At 42.6% G+C, this 18,866-nt stretch overlaps 1 protein-coding gene across 1 annotated transcript in view; it reads right to left on the bottom strand.

Moving 5' to 3' along the window:
• Window positions 1-13,937: 13,937 nt before the first annotated feature.
• LOC121148228 (ankyrin repeat domain-containing protein 20B-like) overlaps window positions 13,938-18,866 on the bottom strand; it is a 42,481-nt gene continuing 37,552 nt past the window's right edge. The window contains exon 15 of the mRNA XM_040968316.1: window positions 13,938-14,423. Within this exon, the coding sequence (XP_040824250.1) occupies window positions 14,408-14,423 (16 nt within the window). The 3' untranslated portion in view covers window positions 13,938-14,407. The remainder of the gene's footprint in view (window positions 14,424-18,866) is intronic.

The following is an 18,866-nucleotide window of genomic DNA, read 5'->3' as shown; positions in this document are numbered from 1 at the left end:
GCTCTGGGTGGCAGGGGCCAGGTACAGGGGACATCCTCTGTTACCTTTCCCAGGGCATTAGTAAAGAGCTGGATTAGAAGTGGGGTAGCTGAGACCTGAATAAGTGCCCATATGGGATGGCTGGTGTTGCAGGAGGCGGCTTTACAAGTAACACGATAACATGTGTCCCTGTATTTTATATCTTAGCCAGTAGTTGTATTTTCCTCTTTTTTAATCCATTCATTCTGTTGTTTTACATGTAATGGGAAGTTGTTGGTAAACCTTGACTTAACCTTAAAGTTGTACTGCATTAGATGAGAAATGAACATCAGAGATGGACAGGTGAGCATGCCTTTATTGCACTGAAGAAGTATTGCATCACAGTAGGATAAACTTAGCTGCAAAGGCGTGTGAGAATGCTGAACAACCACAGCATGGGGCTTTACTAGGCCTTGACTGCTACTAGCTTCTAAATCTACCTTATAAATTGTCTATGTAGCAGGGATTGGACACCTGAAAACCATCCCTCCTACGCCTCCCAGATGCCCTTTTCCAAAGCATGTTATTTGCAGTCTACAAATAGCGCGAGGTGCATGTGCTATTTGAAGGGCAAAAGAGAAACAGACTATGATTGTTTCTTTAGAAGCAGCGGGCAGCCATGGAGGCATGTTCCCATGGCATACGTGAGGGTCTGCAGGCGCTTCTGCATTCTCTCCATCACATGCTTCAGGCAGCTGACCTCATCAGCCACGGTTTCCTGCAATTCCTGCAACTGTTTCATTTCCTGAATTCATTGGCAGCTTTTCCTGATTTGCCTTTCCTCCCGCCTTTCCAATGTTTGGAAGCACCTGTGTGAAATCCTTTCCTGGCTGTAATATCTAGAGTGATTTCTGTTTTCCGGATTGGGATGCTGACTGATGACAGTTTTCACATAGGAAACGCAACTGGGTTTTCAGCATGGGAGAAATCACTTTCTTAATAGAAGAGCTACAAATTGAGACTACAGGTTGCCTCTGTTCTCTTATCAGACAGTTTAAGCTTTGAAGTTCAACAGTGTTATGTTGTGCGGGAAATGGACACTTGTAACTGATCTGTACTGTAGGTAGGGATTTTTGGAAATCTTTATCAATCTTTGCTCTACATTTTGTGAAATTACATGTTCAAGAACTCATTCTAGCACCATTTTGGATATCCAAAACCGAAACGTCAGTGTGCTTCCATGGAGAAATAGCAGCTTCTCTCTAGCCAGACCATGAAATGCTCTCAAGCTGATGAGCACAAGAGGAAGGCTCTACAGGTACAGTTAGGAAGGATAGTCAAGGCATGCTGACTGAATAAATAAAAATGTTTATAACCCACCACACTTTCCACTTTACCCCTTGCAGGTATCCCAGCTTCAACAGCCCATAGACCCACCGAGACTTTGAACCCCAGATCTTATAGAAACAAGAACTGCTCATTGGCTCCTTAGTAGCTTTATTTTTCCTGCAGCTTAAGTTTTGTTGCCAATATTACCACTCTTTGCATACCTTCAGACCTATTGTTCCTCTTTTACTCCGTCAGACTCATTGGCAAAGCTGTAACCCAGATTAAATCCTCTTCTCTGACTACTCCATATTTGCCCCTTTGGCACCAAAAAACTATGGGAAAGGGGGCTGGTGCTGTGGTATATGCAGCTAAAGACTCCACCTACAGTGCTAGTTCTAGTCCCAATTGCTCCACTTCCAATCCAGTTCCCTGCTAATGTGTCTGTGGAAACAGTGGAGGATGGCTCACATCCGTGGGCCTTAACACCCACATGAGAGACCAAAAGAAGCTCCTGGCTTTAAACCAGTCTAGCTTCAAACATGGCAATCATTTGGGAAGTGAGCCAACTGATGGAAGATCAATCCCTCTGTCTCTCCTCTATTACTCTAACATTCAAGTAAAAATAAATGCTTAAAAATACATACATAGGCAAAATACGTAACTGGCTTCCCTTTATGGTTTAATTGTTGAAGATCATATTATGTTTCCTTAATACATACACTCTTCCTCTTTCATAGATGACTGTTTCATATTGTCTTCTCTTCTTCCTAATTCTGTGTTCTCGTCTCATCACGCCACCCCCATTCCACCTTTGGCTGATAGCTAAGAAAGCAGAAGTAATCAGAGCACAATTTCCTCCATTTCATCATATCTACCAACCTACCAACACTTAACCCACGTAAATCTGCCTTCCTGCTCACTCCTGTTCATGCTTTTATCTGAGGCTAATCCCTATCCCTGCGTCCAACTCTCATCTTTGCAGGCTGACTTTCAGCAGCTCTCGCTATCCTTTCTACTGAAGCTTCCATCAATACACAAACACTTATCTTGAAAACAAACAAAAATTATCCTCCGTTCTCCACCATCTCTGCTTCCTTTTCACTATTTCTCTTGGCAACAGTGTCCTCAATTGCCGGGTATGCACTGGGGCTGAAGCTGGGAGAAATTGGTTCATGTTTCGTATGTGGGTGGTGAGGACTCAGTCACTTGAGCCATCATTCGTGTTTTCCAGCGTCTACCTTAGCAGAAAACCAGAGTTGGGAATTCAAGATCAGTTATTCTGAAAAGGGAGGCAGTTTTTTTGAACCTGTGTCTTTTTATTTTTATGACTTTTTTGATTTATACAGAGAGGGAGAAGCAAAGAGGGAAAGATCTTACTTCCTCTAGTTTACTTTTCATGAGGCCAGAGTGGTCCAAGCTGAGCCAATTTGTCACTAGGAGCTTTTTCCAGCCTCCCAAGCAGGTGCAGGGTCCCAAGGACTTGGGCCTGCTTTCCCAGGCCACAAGCAGGGAGCTGGATGGGAAGTAGAGCAGCAAGGACACGAACGAGTGCCCATAGGAGATGCTGGCACTTGATTAGACTGTTGGGCCACAGCACTGGCCCCTTAATCAGTGTCTTTCTTAACTGCTAGGCTAACTACTGGCTACCTAAGCATATTTAAATATGCCCAAAACATATGCATTAAATTACAGTTAGGCAAAATCACCCAAACAAATCCCCTTTTACAATAAAGTGTCAAATATTTCATACGATTTATTGAAAATCTGCATCCAAAATGTGCTGGCAACACAGTACACTGTAGGGTACTGCTGTTGCTCCCCCTGAATCCCGTGACTGTGGTGGAGCCAGTGCATGCTGCTGCGTAGCATCACAAGAGCGTGTCATGTTATGCATGCCATGAGCCTTGGAAAAGTGCCCAATGCCCAATTCAAAGTATGCTTTGTTTGGAATGCATGTTGCTTCTGTGCATCTTAACATCAAATGATCCTACACTAAGTCACATTGAAATGGAAACCTATGTAGATAATTTCATGTTTTTGTCTACTAGGGTTTAGAGGTTTTAAGTTTGCCTTTTCCCGTTTGGGTTTAGAATCAATCTGGAATTTATTTCGTGTGGTGTATATATATATGTGTGTGTGTGTGTGTATATATATATATATATTATACTATATATATGTATGCTATATATATATATAAATCCTAATACACACATAGTAGGATTTATTTTCTTACATTGAAAAGTCAGATATACAGAGAGGAGGAAAGAGAAAGAAAGATCCTCCATCTGCTGACTCATTCCCCAAGTGGGTGCAAAGGCCGAACTGAGCCAATCTGAAGCCAGGAGTCTGGAACTTCTTCCAGGTCTCCCACACAGGTGCAGGATCCCAAGGCTTTGGGCTGTCCACTACTGCCCTCCCGGGCCCTAAATAGGGAGCTGGACATGAAGTGGGGCCAATGGGACATGAACCTGCAGCCATATGGGATCCCGGCACATGCAAGGCAAGGACTTCTAGCCATTAGACTGCCAGGGAATTTATTTTGATATCTCAGAGTGTGTGGAATAGGGACTAGAAGCTATCTTATTCTCCCAAGCAAATTGAAAATTTTATCTGTATTTTCAATGCCATTTGTATTCTACATTCACAAGAAATAGGTTTCACTGGGCTGAGGGTGATGATTCAATGGCTAAATTCTCATTGTGTAAGCACCATATGAGGGCTGATTTGTCGATTTGAGACCCTGCACCTGCATGGGAGACCCAGAGGAAGCTTCTGGCTCCTGGCTTGGGATTGGCTCAGCTCCAGCTGTTATGGCCACTTGGGGAGTGAACCAGTGGATGCAGGATCTTTCTTTTTTTTTTCCTCTTCTCCACAAATTTGATCAGGCTTTCCAATAAAAATAAATAAATCTCAAAAAAAAAAAAAAAAAGAAATATGTTTCTCCCCACCCAGGTCTTCTCTTAAGGACCCAATCAATCATACAGCAAAATCACAAATTTATAATGAATCTTTATATTTAACATGATAACTTACTCCCATTGTGTTTTCAAATTTGTCTGGATATTCTTGGCTTCTTTTCTAAGGAAATTTCAGAATCAACATGGTTAAGTTCCTGAACCTTTTCAGAATTTTAAAAAATTTAATAGACACATGAAAATTATGTATTTATGAGGTACTGTGTGATGTTTAACTTCCTGTATACATTGTTATGTGCAATTTGCATAAAAGTATTTATCCTTTCCAGAATTTTAAATGTCCAAAATGGGAAACAGCCAGTATTTTGTAATTTATTTAAAATAAATATATAGTACATTAATATTACTGACAGTCACTCTGCTATGTAGTAGAACTTACTTTCCTATCTAGCTATCGACTCAGTAACCATCAACCAGCCTTTCTCTATACCTTACCATTTTCATACTGATTCTATCCCTGGCCTCTTGTAGCTACTACTTTAATTGCCATGAGATCACCTATTTTTCTTTAACTCCACATACAAGTAAGTTCATATAATACCTGCTCTTCTATGCTTGGTTTAATTAACTAATTAGCTAATTAACATAATGATCTCTAGTTCCAGCCAAGTTGTTGTAAATGACAAGATTTCATTCTTTTTCTGGCTGAGGAACAATCCGTTGTGTACGTGTTCTCTGCGACAGTGATGGACTTGGTGCGTGGAGCCGATAATCATACAGGTCGACTACTGACTGATGGTCAGCTTTTTTATTTTTTTAAGATTTATTTATTTATTTTTATTACAAAGTCAGATATACACAGAGGAGGAGAGACAGAGAGGAAGATCTTCCGTCTGATGATTCACTCCCCAAGTGACCATAATGGCCAGAGCTTAGCTCAGCTGATCCAAAGCCAGGAGCCAGGAGCTTCTTCTAGGGCTCCCACGAGGATGCAGAGTCCCAAGGCTTTGGGCCATCCATGACTGCTTTCCCAGGCCACAAGCAGGGAGCTGAATGGGAAGTGAAGCTGCCGGGATTAGAAACGGCATGTGCAAGGCGAAGACTTCAGCTGCTAGGCCACCTCGCACGGCCCAATGGTCAGCTTTTTAACAGTATCAGATTTTTAAGGACTGAGGGTCACACTGGCATAGTGAGGAGGGTTTGAGGCATTTACATATATGGGAGTTCCTGTGCCTTTGCCTGTGAGAGGAAGCATCTCTCTTTGATCTGTTATCAAATCTGAAGACTTGGGAGTTTCTGGCCAGTTCATTTTCCTATCAGCTGCTACCCTAGCCTTCCTGACAGGACTGCAACTAGCCATGGCTCCACCCTGACAAGGCTTCCCAATGTCCTCTATAAATCAGTTGTCTTCCTCTAGATAAAATCAATTATCCTCCTACATGTATGTGTATTATTTTCATTTATTTCATATATGAATTTCAATTTTATTATTTCCCATGATATAGTTTTATTAGGTATAGGGATTCCCTCTCCATGTGCCCTTTCTCTCTCCCCATTCCCCCTCTCCCACTGTTTCCCCCATAGTATTATAATAGTATGATCTTTTGGGACAGGCACAGTAGCCTAGTGACTAAAGTCCTTGCCTTACAAGCGCCTGGATCCCATATGGGTGCCGGTCCTAATCCTGGCAGCCCTGCTTCCCATCCAGCTCCCTGCTTGTGGCCTGGGAAAGCAGTCGAGGACAGCCAAAAGCCTTGGGACCCTACATCTTATTTCTACATCTTATTTCTTGGTGTCAGTATGTGGATAGGTGACCACGCACATCTGTAACAGCTAAAGTAAACTATTTTATAATGTGGTTTTTTTTTTTCACTAAAGATAATGTTACCACAATTTATCAGTGCACTCCTGTCATGTGATTTCTTTTCCAAGGATGAAAATTTCCACATTTACTTAACTTCCTTGCGCATAGAAGCTGGCAGTGAAGTGTTCTGTGGAAGAGGCAGGGAGTGGGCGTGGCGCTGCCACAGCAGACGAACCTCGTGCTTCTAAAGTACACCACTTGTGCTGAATACAGAGGGTGGCTCCATTGGCTAATAGTTCTATGGGCTTCCCCTTTGCTTTTTAAACTGCAAGTTTCTTATGGTCCCTTTTCAAATGAAACAATAAATTACAATTGATGGCACTTAACCAATGTGGCATTTACATATTTGCACCAACAAGGAAAATTTACAAACTTTATGTACAACATATAACCTTGACATTTAGTAATAGCAACACAGCATGAAGGGCATCCATTACGTTGTGATTTTTAATTCCTACAAAGTATTATAGTGCTGGAAGGCAGTTTTCTCCTTGGATATTTCAGAGTTTTTTAAAACTTGTCGTTATAAACACCTCTGACACAAATTGTGTTTGCATCTCTACTTGCATCTGTGTTTATCTACAAAGTCTAATTTGCTGACAATGGAATAGTTGGTTAATGGGGACATTTTTATTGTTTACTGACAAATTCAGTTGGTTTCTTCTGGAACAATTATTAACCAGACTTCCTTTTCTATGCTTTTGTTCCCTAGAGGCATAAGTTCTAAACGACATGCGTATGCATTTATGCACATGTCTTTCCAGAGCTGGAGCTCCTGCACTATCATTTTCTCTTTAGACTGCTGCAAGGGTGTCCTGTACAGTGTTCCTGTCCAGCCCCGCCCTAGCGCAGTTAATATGAATCCCATGTGTCACACGTACTCTGCAGCATCAGTACGTGCACAAAACGAGAACGGTTTCTCTCTGATTACTTTTCAACATGGAAAAGAAAGTGTAGATGCCTCACGCTTATCTGCTCTGTTTCCCAACACCCAGCCCCATCCTGCCCCAGTGAATTTGATGAGGTTTACAGATTTGTTTCTTTAGTCTTCATTAGAATACTCTCAGGTAACAAAGTCATTTTAGGGTCACTAGAACTCAGGCATGGGACACTAATGTGATGGATTCAAACTGTGGGAAAATATTCCTCAGACTTTCCCCAATTTCAACACAGTGATTCATACTTTTTTCAAGGTGTTTACACAACAGCGTTACTTTAGAAGCTTTCTAAATTAATGATTTATTTTTTTTCTTTGAAGATTTATTTATTTTTATTGGAAAAGCGTTTACAGAGAGAAGGAGAGACAGAATGATCTTCAAGTGGCTGCAATGGCCAGTGCTGAGCTGATCCAAAGACAGGAGCCAGGAACTTCTTCCAGGTCTCCCATGCAGGTAGGTGCATGGTCCCAAGGCTTTGGGCTGTCCTCGACTGCATTCCCAGGCCACAAGCAGGGAGCTGGAAGGGAAGTAGAACAGCCAGGTGAGGAAAGATATATGCCTGTATGGGGTCTGGGTGCTTGCGAGGGGAAGAATTAGCCAATTGAGCCATTATGCGGAACCTGGAACTGTTTTATTCAAGTTACTTTTCTGCTTAATGTTTATGTCAAACAGTGCAATTATTCTACACTTGATGGTAGCCAAAAGGCCAAGATGATAGTGCAATTATTCTTACTTGAAATGTCAACAGTCATAATAAGATTCTGAAAGCTTATCAGTTCTGTTAAGTGTCACGATGGCACTGTGGTCATGTGGGCTTTGTTTCTTATACAGAGAGAAACAGCTTCAAGTTTGGGATTTGATTTAAAATTCAACAGAAAGGGATGGTGGGAAAGAGAAGGTGCACAGATCGTTGAAGCATCGATGGCAGAACTGGTTGAATTTGCGTTTTGAGTTTATGAAAGCTCATTCTATAATCTCATTTTTTTTTTTAGCCTTTAGCATTTTTCACGCTTAATAAAAGGTGGTTTCACTAAGTAGACTGAGGGAGACGAAGGAAAGCCGACTCAGCCTCTGAGTTGATGAGAAGAAGCCCAAGCAAAACTGCTGTGAGGAAGGGAACAGCTTGGCTGAAACTGTTACTGATGAACTTCCTGCTGCTGCCTAATGGAACATAAACATTGGGATAGATGTGTGCCATGCGTAGGCTACATCACCCCACACACACTTCCATTCCACTAAGCTTATGTCTGCTTTTTAACTAATGCTCATAATTCCATTGTTTGGGAGGTTAGGGATAGTAGAACCTCCCCTTTTCATTCCTCTGCTAAGACAATGAAGGAAACCATTTGTTCCTTTTCGTGAATATCTTCTCTTATGTCACTTACACTCACAGCCTTTTTAAAGAGATGAAAACTGGAGATACTGCTATCTTTTCACACAGGAAATTGAGGCACTGGTGGGTAAATGGTTTTGCCACTTTAAAGAGTTTTGTTTGTTTATTTATATTGGAAAATCAGATATACAGAGAGGAGGAGAGACAGAGAGGAAGATCCTTCGTTGTCTGCTGATTCACTCCCCAAGGGGCTGCAATGGCCAGAGCTGAGCTGATCTGAAGCCAGGAGCCTGGAGCTTCTTCTGGGTCTCCCACTTGGGTGCAGGGTCCCAGGGCTTTGTGCAGTCCTCACCTGTTTCCCCAGGCTACAAGCAGGGAGCTGGATGGGAAATGGGGCTGCTGGAATTAGACCTGGCACCCTATGGGATCCTGGTGTGTGCAACATGAGGACTTTAGCCACTAGGCTACCATGCCGGGTCCAGCTTTGCCACTTTAAAAATTAGATGGAAATGATCTCTAGAATCCAGGCATTTTGACATCCATCCCAGAACTGCTCTTGTTGTGTTTCCCACTGTTAGTCCTTAAAGCACAGAAATATAAAGTTACATGTGTGACTGAGAATGGAAACTAAGCTAATTTTTAAAATTGAAAGCCTAAAACAAATTCCACTCACTGGTTGTAAAATAATGAATGACCAAGTGATTGCATAAGCAGCACATCAGAGAATCAGAAAGATGTCACAACAGAAGTGAACACCAAGGCTATGGAGCAAGCCATAGTGTTCACAGGCCAGCGGCACCGCAGGAGTTGAAGTGAGGGTGCAAGCCAGCAAACAAGATCAAGTACTAGTATCTAGGATATGTGGCAAAGGCCCAAAATACCCATGCTAAGCCCTTTAGTCACACCAAGGGTCCGGACAACAGAAGTGCACAGTGTCTGAGCCAGAAACTGGTTTGGTGACCATCCAGGGCTCTGTTCTTTTTTTTTTTTTTTTTAAGATTTATTTTTATTATTTTTTTATTGGAAAGGCGGATATACAGACAGGAGAGACAGAGAGGAAGATCTTCCGTCCAATGATTCACTCCCCAAGTGAGCGCAACGGCCGATACTATGCCGATCCGAAGCCAGGAGCCTCTTCCGGGTCTCCCACGCGGGTGCAGGTTCCCAAAGCTTTGGGCCGTCCTCGACTGCTTTCCCAGGCCACAGGCAGGGAGCTGGAAGGGAAGCGGGGCTGCTGGGATAGAACCGGCGCCCATATGGGATCCGGGGCGTGCAAGGCGAGGGCCTTAACCACTTGCGCCACCGCACCGGGTCCGTGACACAGTTTTATAGGCACTGGGATTTCCCCCACCCCTCCCCTAACCCTCTCCCCACGATAAATAAGCCTTAAAAAAAAATAAACAAACAAACCAAAAGCCACTTCTCATAGCAAGTCTGTATACATTAAATTTTTAACTTCATGACTTCTTTCCTTTTTTCCTGGTCTTGTTTCTTTCTGATATTGAAGTTTTCTCAACATCCTGGGACAGGAAATAAATTAGCTGTGTGTGTGACTACCAGAGAGGTAAGCACTTAAAACATGTTGTGCTCTTACATTTACTTGAAACTATTCATACAGCATTTAACTACTTGCCGGGGCCTGTTCTAATCTGTGTTTTGTACAATTGGTACAAAGCACATGCCTCTGACATCAAGTGGTGTGTGATAACCGCAGGACAGAGAAATTAATGCAACACTAAGTGACTTTGTACCAAAAGTACAGCAGTGTAGCGTCTGAGTAAGCCCAGAGGAATTGAAAGCCGTTGTCTAGCATTTTAATTATTTTAAGCTAATGAGATGAGACATTGGCCAACCACTGCCTTGCAGCAAATGTCATTAATGTGTTGTTTTTTTTTTTTTTTTTTGAAAGCTCAGTTTGAAAAAAAAAAAAATTCTTTTTCTGGGTGATTTAAAATTGGAGAAGACTGGCCAGGAGTTCTTGGATGACTTAGTAACTGATGGTTCTGGACACAGACTCAAACATAAAAGGAAGAAGCTGCAGTAAGTAATTCCTTAAGAATACAAATATGCATATCAAAAATCTTATATTTTCGGCCCAGTGGCCTAGCGGCTAGGGCTCTTGCCTTGACCATGCCAGCATCCCATATGGGTGCTGGTTCTAATCCTGGCAGTCCTGCTTCCCATCCAGCTTCCTACTTGTGGCCTGGGAAAGCAGTCGAGGACGGCCCAAAGCCTTGGGACCCTGCACCTGCGTGGGAGACCTGGAGGAGGTTATTGGATCCCATCTTCAGATAGGCACAGTATCAGCTGTTGTGGTCACTTGGGGAGTGAATCATTGGACAGAAGATCTTTCTCTCTGTCTCTCCTCCTCTCTGTATATCCACCTTTCCAATAAAAATAAATAAATCTTTTTTAAAAATTAAATTTCCATAGGTAGCTAAATACACTACTACCAGATAAGTGACAGAAAGTTCAAAGATGAGTGGGAAAGCAGGATTATTCAGGGAGAGAGACTACGATTGGTAAATAAATCTTTCCCTTCTCTTGGAGCTTCTCTCAGCCTACAACTGTCTTTTTTTTTTTTTTTTTAAAGATGTATTTATTTATCTGTTACTGAGAGAGAAGTAGAGACAAAGGGAGATCTTTCATTTACTAGTTTGCTCCTCAAAAGGTTGGAATGCTTGGGGCTGGATCAGGCCAAAGCCAGAAGTCAAGAGCTTCTTGCCAGGTCTCCCATGTGGCTGTAGGGACTCAAGCATTTTGGTCCTCCTCCACTGATTTTCCAGGCCATTAGCAGGGGATGGATTGGAAGTGGACTTCAACCAGTGCCCAAATGGGATGTTAGTGCTTCAGGCAGAAGCTTAACCTGATGTGTCACAGCACCTGCCCCCTGGAGGTAAGTCTTTATCACATGAACACTCCAGGTGATTCTTTTGCACTTGGAAGTTCATGGGTCGCTGCCTTTAGCAGTACTGGGAAGGAAGGGAATCCCAACAGGAGGCAGAAAAAGGTAGGGGAATTTGTAAAGATAAATGTATCTGCTCAGATTACGATTTTACAACATTGAAGATCTTCAGAGACTAGGAGTCTGTAGAAGAGGCAAGCAGGGAAGTGGCCTACACACATGGAGAGTCCGGACCTTGAGCCTGTCATTTAAACTAGCTGTGAGCTGAGACTGCCACGCCTCCTCGTCTACATTAACATACCTGCAAAGCTCCCCTTGGGTGGCCAGCTGGTGGAATCTCTTACCGGGCTGCCTCCCTTCTGCTGGCGCAAAAGCCCCCTATAGATCTTGTCTGGGTTGCACACTAGCACCTTGTCTATTTATGGTTACAACTGAGCCAAAGAACGCAGGGTCAGTAGCAGATCCTTTTCTCATGGAATACGCTTGCAGCAGGAGGTCATTGTGGGAACTGTGCGGTGGGCAGTGAGGAGCCAGTGACTTGGAACAGCAAGTGCAATAATGGAAGTAGACTCATTCAAATCAATCTTACTATTCATTTTCTGCCAAACCTTCAAAGGAGAACTTTTGCCTGGCTTTTTTTTTTTTTTAATGTTTCCTCCCCACCCCAAAAAACTCATTCTTTTTTCTTTTCTTTTTTTTTTTTTAAAGATTTATTTATTTTTGTTACAAAGTTAAATACGTATATAGGGAAGTGGAGAGACAGAGGAAGATCTTCCATCCGATGGTTCACTCCCCAGGTGACTGCAATGACCAATGCTGTGCCGATCTGAAGCCAGGAACCTGGAGCTTCTTCCAGTTCTCCCACGCAGGTGCAGGGTCCTAAGGCTTTGGGCCGTCCTCGACTGCTTTCCCAGGCCACAAGCAGGGAGCTGGATGGGAAGAGGGGCTGCCGGGATTAGAACCAGTTCCCATATGGGATCCTGGGGTATTCAAGGCAAGGACTTTAGCTGATAGGCCACTGTGCCAGGCTTGAGAAAACTCATTCTTCACTTAGTGAACTGCATTCATCTATTAAGCACAAAAAGAATCTTTTGTCCAGAACCACAGCAGCAACCTGTAAGCCAGTGTCTCATGGAAACTCAAAATCCGTCAGTTGGCTTGGGGAACAACCGTTGTCCATGCATACTCAGGATTATATTCTAGTGCTTTCTTGAAATGCCAATAGTATCTTTGGACCTCCTTTCATTGAAGAGCAAGTCATTAGTGGCCTATATTTCTGTGCATTTTGTAGCTGAGACATACACTATAGTAGCCTCCTTAATTAGTTACTTAATTATAAATCATTTTACAAGTTGTTTTCTGTAGTTGTTGTAAGGGTGTGCTAGTTTTTCAAAGGCAAGAATCTTTTTTTTAGGCTCATTTTGAATCCCTAATTGGGAGTGGTTAGGGGTTTACGAGGAGTAACAAATGCTGGGAAAGTATAAGAATTCCTTGAACCATATGGCATCAAGATTGAAAGATATTCCAAGAACAGACACTGTTGGGCAAGCTTTGATTCCCTAAGGAAAAACTCAAGGAGATGTAAAGGAGGTGTCACAAGCAGGACTGGGGACACTGTTGGGAGACTGACAGGAAAGAGCAAGGATCAAGACCGAAAGTGAGCCTAGAAGGTCGTTCAGTGAATTCAGGATGGAGTTCAACCAGAAACCCGGAAATCAATGAGCTCAGCACGCCCCCTACAATATCGGCCAACAGCTCCTGCTATTGTGTTCAAAGGCAGCCAGATTTGGGGAGCAAACTAAGCAACAGAGACTAGCGTCCTCTCTTTGTGCTCCGGTTACCCATCTTTTGAACATACCATCCACCCTGAATAGATGCTGGTTCTCAGAACTCAAATGGAAGGTATTCATCATGCAGAGGACAGAGAGTACAAATACTGCTCTGCAGGACGTGGCCAAGGATAACCGGAGAGATACAAGTAACACTTGCAGATAACCAAGTCTATAAAAGATAACCTATGCAGCGTTAGCTTAACAAGGCCTCTAGTAAACTTGATTGCTTTTTTTTTTCCGAGGCAGAACTGTAACAGAACAGCATCTTGGTGGTTTGTGTTAGATGCTTAAGCTGGCTGTAATGCCTTTGATTGGTGGTTTCCTGATTTGACTATTAAAAAATATTAAATGTTTCCTTATCATAGAATTTTTGTAACAGAAGCAAAGGCTGTAAAGGTGTATAGAAAGTCTGAATTTCTAGATAATATACATTTTCCATGAACTTTCTGAAGCCCCCCATCCACATATTGAAAGAGGTGATAAAGACTTAGGCAGTCATGGATTTTTTTTTTTTAACATCACATGTTACTCTTGTGCACAGATAAAAAAGAAAAGTCAAAGGCCTGGCGTGATGGCTCAGTGGCTAAATCCTTGTCTTGCACGTACTGGGGTCCCATATGGGTGTCAGTTTGTGTCCTGGCTGTTCCACTTCCCATCCGCTGTTGCGGTCACCTGGGGAATGAACTGGTGGATGGAAGATCTTTATCTCTGTAAATCTGCCTGTCCAATAAAAATTAATCTTAAAAAAGTCCTAAACATTTAATTAGATATTCCTAAAAGTTTGCAATTCAGAGGTCATCTTTAATGCATCATTCTCTTTCACCCTAATAGTATTGAGATGTGACTAAGAAGTGAAAATTGTATTTAGGATGTATAACTTTATTTAAATATATATCATGCAGTGATTACCACAGTCAAGCTGAATAATTTACATTCACCTCATGTCCAGCTAGTACTTAGTCAATTTCAAATGTATTAACAATAGTCGCTACTCTACATATGCCTTCAGAATTTACTCATAACTCTGAGTTTGTAACCCTTGGTCACCATCTGGTTTTCTCCACCCACCAGTTCCTTGTGATAACGATTCTGTTATCTGTTATTACAACTTTGACTTTTTTTTTTCAGATGTCATACGTGCTTGAGATCACGCAGTATTCGCCTCTTTGGATCTTGCTAATTTCACTAGCAGCGTGTCTTCACCGTGCAGACATGTTGTGGCTCCTGGGCCATTTCCAGGCGAGGTGCTGACTATAAAAATTTGCTGGGAGCTTCTGCCATCTAGTGCCCAGCCTGAGCCATAGCCTCATATGCCTGCTTACTCCTGTTCCCCTTATACATTCATGAATCTGATGGGAACAAATGTATAATAAATCTAGTGAAAACAGGTTTCATGTTCCCCCCAGCATTCACCTTTCTTTCATTCTTCCTCACCTCTGTCCATTTGTTGATTCTTCTCTACTCCAATCCTGCCCCAAGGACAAAAGTATAGACAGTCCTTGAACCTCACCATTGGGCAAATCCGTACATCTCCCGCTTTTCTCTGACTTAATTTCCAAGCATTATCTGATGAGACGCCATGAATTACAGAAGTTCCTGTGGACTCCTATAGTAACCTCACTTTTTTGACCTACACCTGCAACTTACCATTTTATCATGATAAGAATCACATGTGCTGATTGCAGAAACCTCGGAATACGCAGAAAAGTCAAAAGGTCCCATTTATCCCACATAGAAACACTACTACCTTAGGGAAAGCCAGCTGCAATGCGAAGGCAACTCTTGGGAAACAAGGATGCAGGACGTTCTGAGAAAGCCCAGTTAGGGACCACACTCCGGTGCTGCTGTCTCTCCCAGGGCTCTCCTTCAAATGCTGACCCTTTCAGTTGCTTAGAATTTCCTTCCTTCCTTGCAGGTGTCTCACGGCACCTCACACACTTGCACAGTTTATTCAACCTCAGGCCTGTAATTACTTGGGCACCTGAGCGCTGAGGACTGGACTGGGATGACCTGGTGGTGTGGCTGACCGGGATGCTCGTGATTGCTGTGGCAGAACAGCTGCTGGGCGGGGTCAGTGGTACGTGCTGCCACAGCAGCCCTGGCTGCATCTGGTATCCTCTTTGACTTCATCTGGCATCTCCATGACAGAGGTCAGGAAGAAAATAATACTCAGTTCTAACAACCAGTTCATTGTTATTGTTAAATACACATGCATAAATAAGGAAACCAAAAGAGTTCATAATTCCAATTCTTTTTAAAAAACACTTCTTATCATTTTAGTTAAAAAGCTAAGAGAGAGACAGGCAGAGGTCTTCCATCCTCTGGCTTACTTTCCGAATGCTTGCAGCAGCCAGGGTTGGCCAGGCTGAAGTCAGGAGCCCAGGAGCCCATTTCCCAGGGGAGTAGCAGGGACCCAACCACCTGAAGCACCTTTTATTGCCTCCCAGGGTTTGATTAGCAGAAAGCTGGATTACAAGTGGAATAGCTGGGACTGGCACCCGACACTATGGTGAGGGATGTGGGGGTCCCTAGTAGTGACGTCAACTCTTGCCACATAATCCCACCTCGCTCAAATCACAAAAAATGATAGACACAGGCTTAAAATATGTATAACAGCACAGAGTTCAAAATGAAAAATAAAGAGCTTGTCTTCCCAAAAGTCTCTTTCCAGAGACAGCTGTCGTTATGGTCCTGAAAAGGATGTATTTATTTATTTCGTAGAAAATGACATTGAAAAGTTAATTTTGATGTGAAAGTCTTTTCAATACATTCAGAGTTTTTTTTCATATTTATTTTCCATGAACCTCTTGAAGCCTCTTATTTCAAACTGTGTATATTATGGGTATTTTATTATTCTTTCTTCCACCCTTTTTGAGCTTCATAGTTGGTAGGGGTATTTTCACAAAGGCATATGTGGATGGGAAGTGGAGCTGCTGGGATTAGAACCAGCGCCCATATGGGATCCCAGCATGTTCAAGGCAAGGACTTTAGCTGCCAGGCCACCGTGCTAGGCCCACTCTGATATATTTTTGCTGGCAATGTCCGTAGAGCAGATCTACAGAGGTGGCAGTGCCAAGTTGTGCAATATAGGACTGTATTTTAACAGGTATGGGATGACATTGTCAAATTGCCCATTACAGAGATTACACGAATTTGCACGCTAACAAGAATGTGATTGAGATTCAGAACATTTTATCTGTAAAATGCTTTCTGTGACTTGCTTCATTATGTTCTTTAAAGAGAGAAATTTTAACATTTTCTGTGGCAAATACAGCAGGGCACATTTAATTTTGCATTTTTTTCTCTTACTTTGAATGGCCTTTCCAACTGCTAAATTATAAATCAATTCAACTCTTGATTCTATTTAAAAATATTATTTCAGTCTTTTTTTTGGAAAGTTCATATTTAATATAAAAACTATATTAAATACATTTAAGCAAAAACAAAAAAAAGAGACTGAAAATCCTATCATCTAATTGAGCCATTGTAAACATTTTGCCATAGAAAATTCCAGCCCTTAAGTCTGTGCAATAGCTAAGGTTGTTTTTTGTTTATCTGTTTGTTGTCATGAGGTGTGCTTATCAAATATCTGAAGCATATTTTTAAGAAACATTATATTGGGTTGGCACAATGACTCACCTTCAAGCTCCAGATTCCCACATGGGTGCAGGTTTGTGTCCTGGCTGCTTCACTTTCTAAGCAGCTCCCTGCCTGTGGCCTGGGACAGCAGTGGAGATTGATCCAAGTCCTTGGGACCCTGCAGCCGTGTGGGGGGTCAGCTCAGCTCTGGCCATTGAAGCCATTTGGGGAGTGAAACAGCAGATGGAAGATCTTTCTGTCTTTGTCCTTCTCTCTGTGAATGTGTGCTTATACTAAAAATAAGTAAATCTTAAGAAACAAAACAATTAATTGATTGGGATGATACTTTGTTGGCTTTACCTTCAGACCAGAGATGGTCTCACCAAGAAATCGTTGAACTCACTAGGATAATAAGACGCTGGACTTTATGCTTGGTAAATACTTCCAATGAAAGAACTTCAACTGAATTTGAACTGTGGTAACGCAGCAAGGTGGAGAAATCCACCATGGAGAGAGGGTTAGGGGAGGGGTGGGGGGAATCCCAGTGCCCATAACACTGTGTCACATAATGCAATGCAATTAATTAAAAAAAAAAGAAACAAAACAAAACAAAAAAGAAAGTAGATCCAGAGGGTTAGCACAATGGCGTAGTGGATAAAGCCTCTGCCTACATCACTGGCAAAAAAAAAAAAAGTTATATTGAGGTCTAATTTACAGATCATGAAATTGAATTATTTTGAGTCCAGTGCGATAACCTAGTAGCTAAAGTCCTTGCCTTGCACACATCAGAATCCCATATAGGCACTGGTTTGTGTCCTGGTGGCCCCTCTTCCCATCCAGCTCCCTGCTTTTGGACTGGGAAAGCAGTGAAGGATGGCCCAAAGCATTGGGACCCTGCACTCACATAGGAAACCTGGACAAAGCTTCTGGATCCTGGCTTCGGATCAGCTCAGCTCTGGCCGTTGCACTCACTTGGGGAGTGAATCAAGGACAGAAGATCTTCCTCGCTGTCTCTTCTCTCTGTATATCTGACTTTCCAATAAAAACAAAGAAATAAATGAATCTTTAAAAAATAATCTATCTTAGGTGTATACTTTAGATTTTAGTTCATCTGCAGTTGTGCAATTATCATTCTAATCTTGTTTTAAATATTTCAATTACCTCTTAGAAAGAAGCCTTGTGCTCATTTGTGGTCACAAGAACCTAATATAAGTTACTTTTGGGTCTCACCCTAAAATAACGTTCGGTGGATTTCTTCCTGTTTTTCTTTTTAACTGAGACACTAATGTAAACATGACCACACAACAGGAAAGTGGATGTGAGGCCAGTTCCTACAATTTAGATTTAGAAACCATCAAAGCTATTGAAGGAGATCAGACACTCAAGCTCACAGCAGCATCAACTAGCCACAAAAATCAAACGTCAAGCCCATCAATGGATGAACAGATAAATATAATGTGAACTTGGCATATAATAAACCAATTTAACCTTAAAAAGGGAGTTTGACACACCACAGTAAGGATGAGTTCTGAGCGAAAGAAACCAGTCACAAAAGGACACGGTTGCACGGTTGCCTGCATAGGAGGTGAGCAGAAGAGTCACAGTCCCAGGGTCAGGAGTGTGGACGGCCGGGCTGGGTGAGGAAGGATCAAGGAGTATGAGAAAGCAGGCACAGGGTTTCAGTTCTGGAAGATAAAAGCAGTTCTGGAGACGGGCTGCTGGTGAACGCGGCAGAGCAAAGTGTGCACTTATTACCACGCGGACAGTGCAGTCGGACATGGCAAAAACGGCAAGTTTTATGTGCACTGCCCCAAGCATAACAATGAAAAAAGAGTCTCTGCAGACTCTCCCACGCCCCCTCCACCCGCCCCAGGCTGGAGAACACGGCTGCACCTGAAGCATGGGGGCACTGGGAGAGGCTAGCTGCAGTTGGGATGTTCTTGTATTCCGGTCTGATAAAGGCGAAGAGGCGGGCTCAGCAGCAGCTATTGCCGGATTAACAAGTGTGCTGCTGCGTGGGTAACATCAAGGCCAAGGTCCCCGAATATTTCCTGTTGATCTGACTGGGCCACACAGGGAGAGAGAGAGCTGGCTGGAACATTTGGTAAATTCTGCCAAGCGGAAATATGGGGATGTGTGTAAGGGCAAATCTGTGTGGCATGGACAGAGTTGCATTTGGCAGTCTGCGGAGCAGCCTAAGAGTCTAGGGGGTT

This window comes from Ochotona curzoniae, unplaced genomic scaffold (genome assembly GCF_017591425.1).
Source record: "Ochotona curzoniae isolate NIBS_2020 unplaced genomic scaffold, NIBS_Ocur_1.0 scaffold_4683, whole genome shotgun sequence".
Lineage (NCBI taxonomy): Eukaryota > Metazoa > Chordata > Mammalia > Lagomorpha > Ochotonidae > Ochotona > Ochotona curzoniae.
This window is presented reverse-complemented; position numbering and strand designations above follow the sequence as displayed.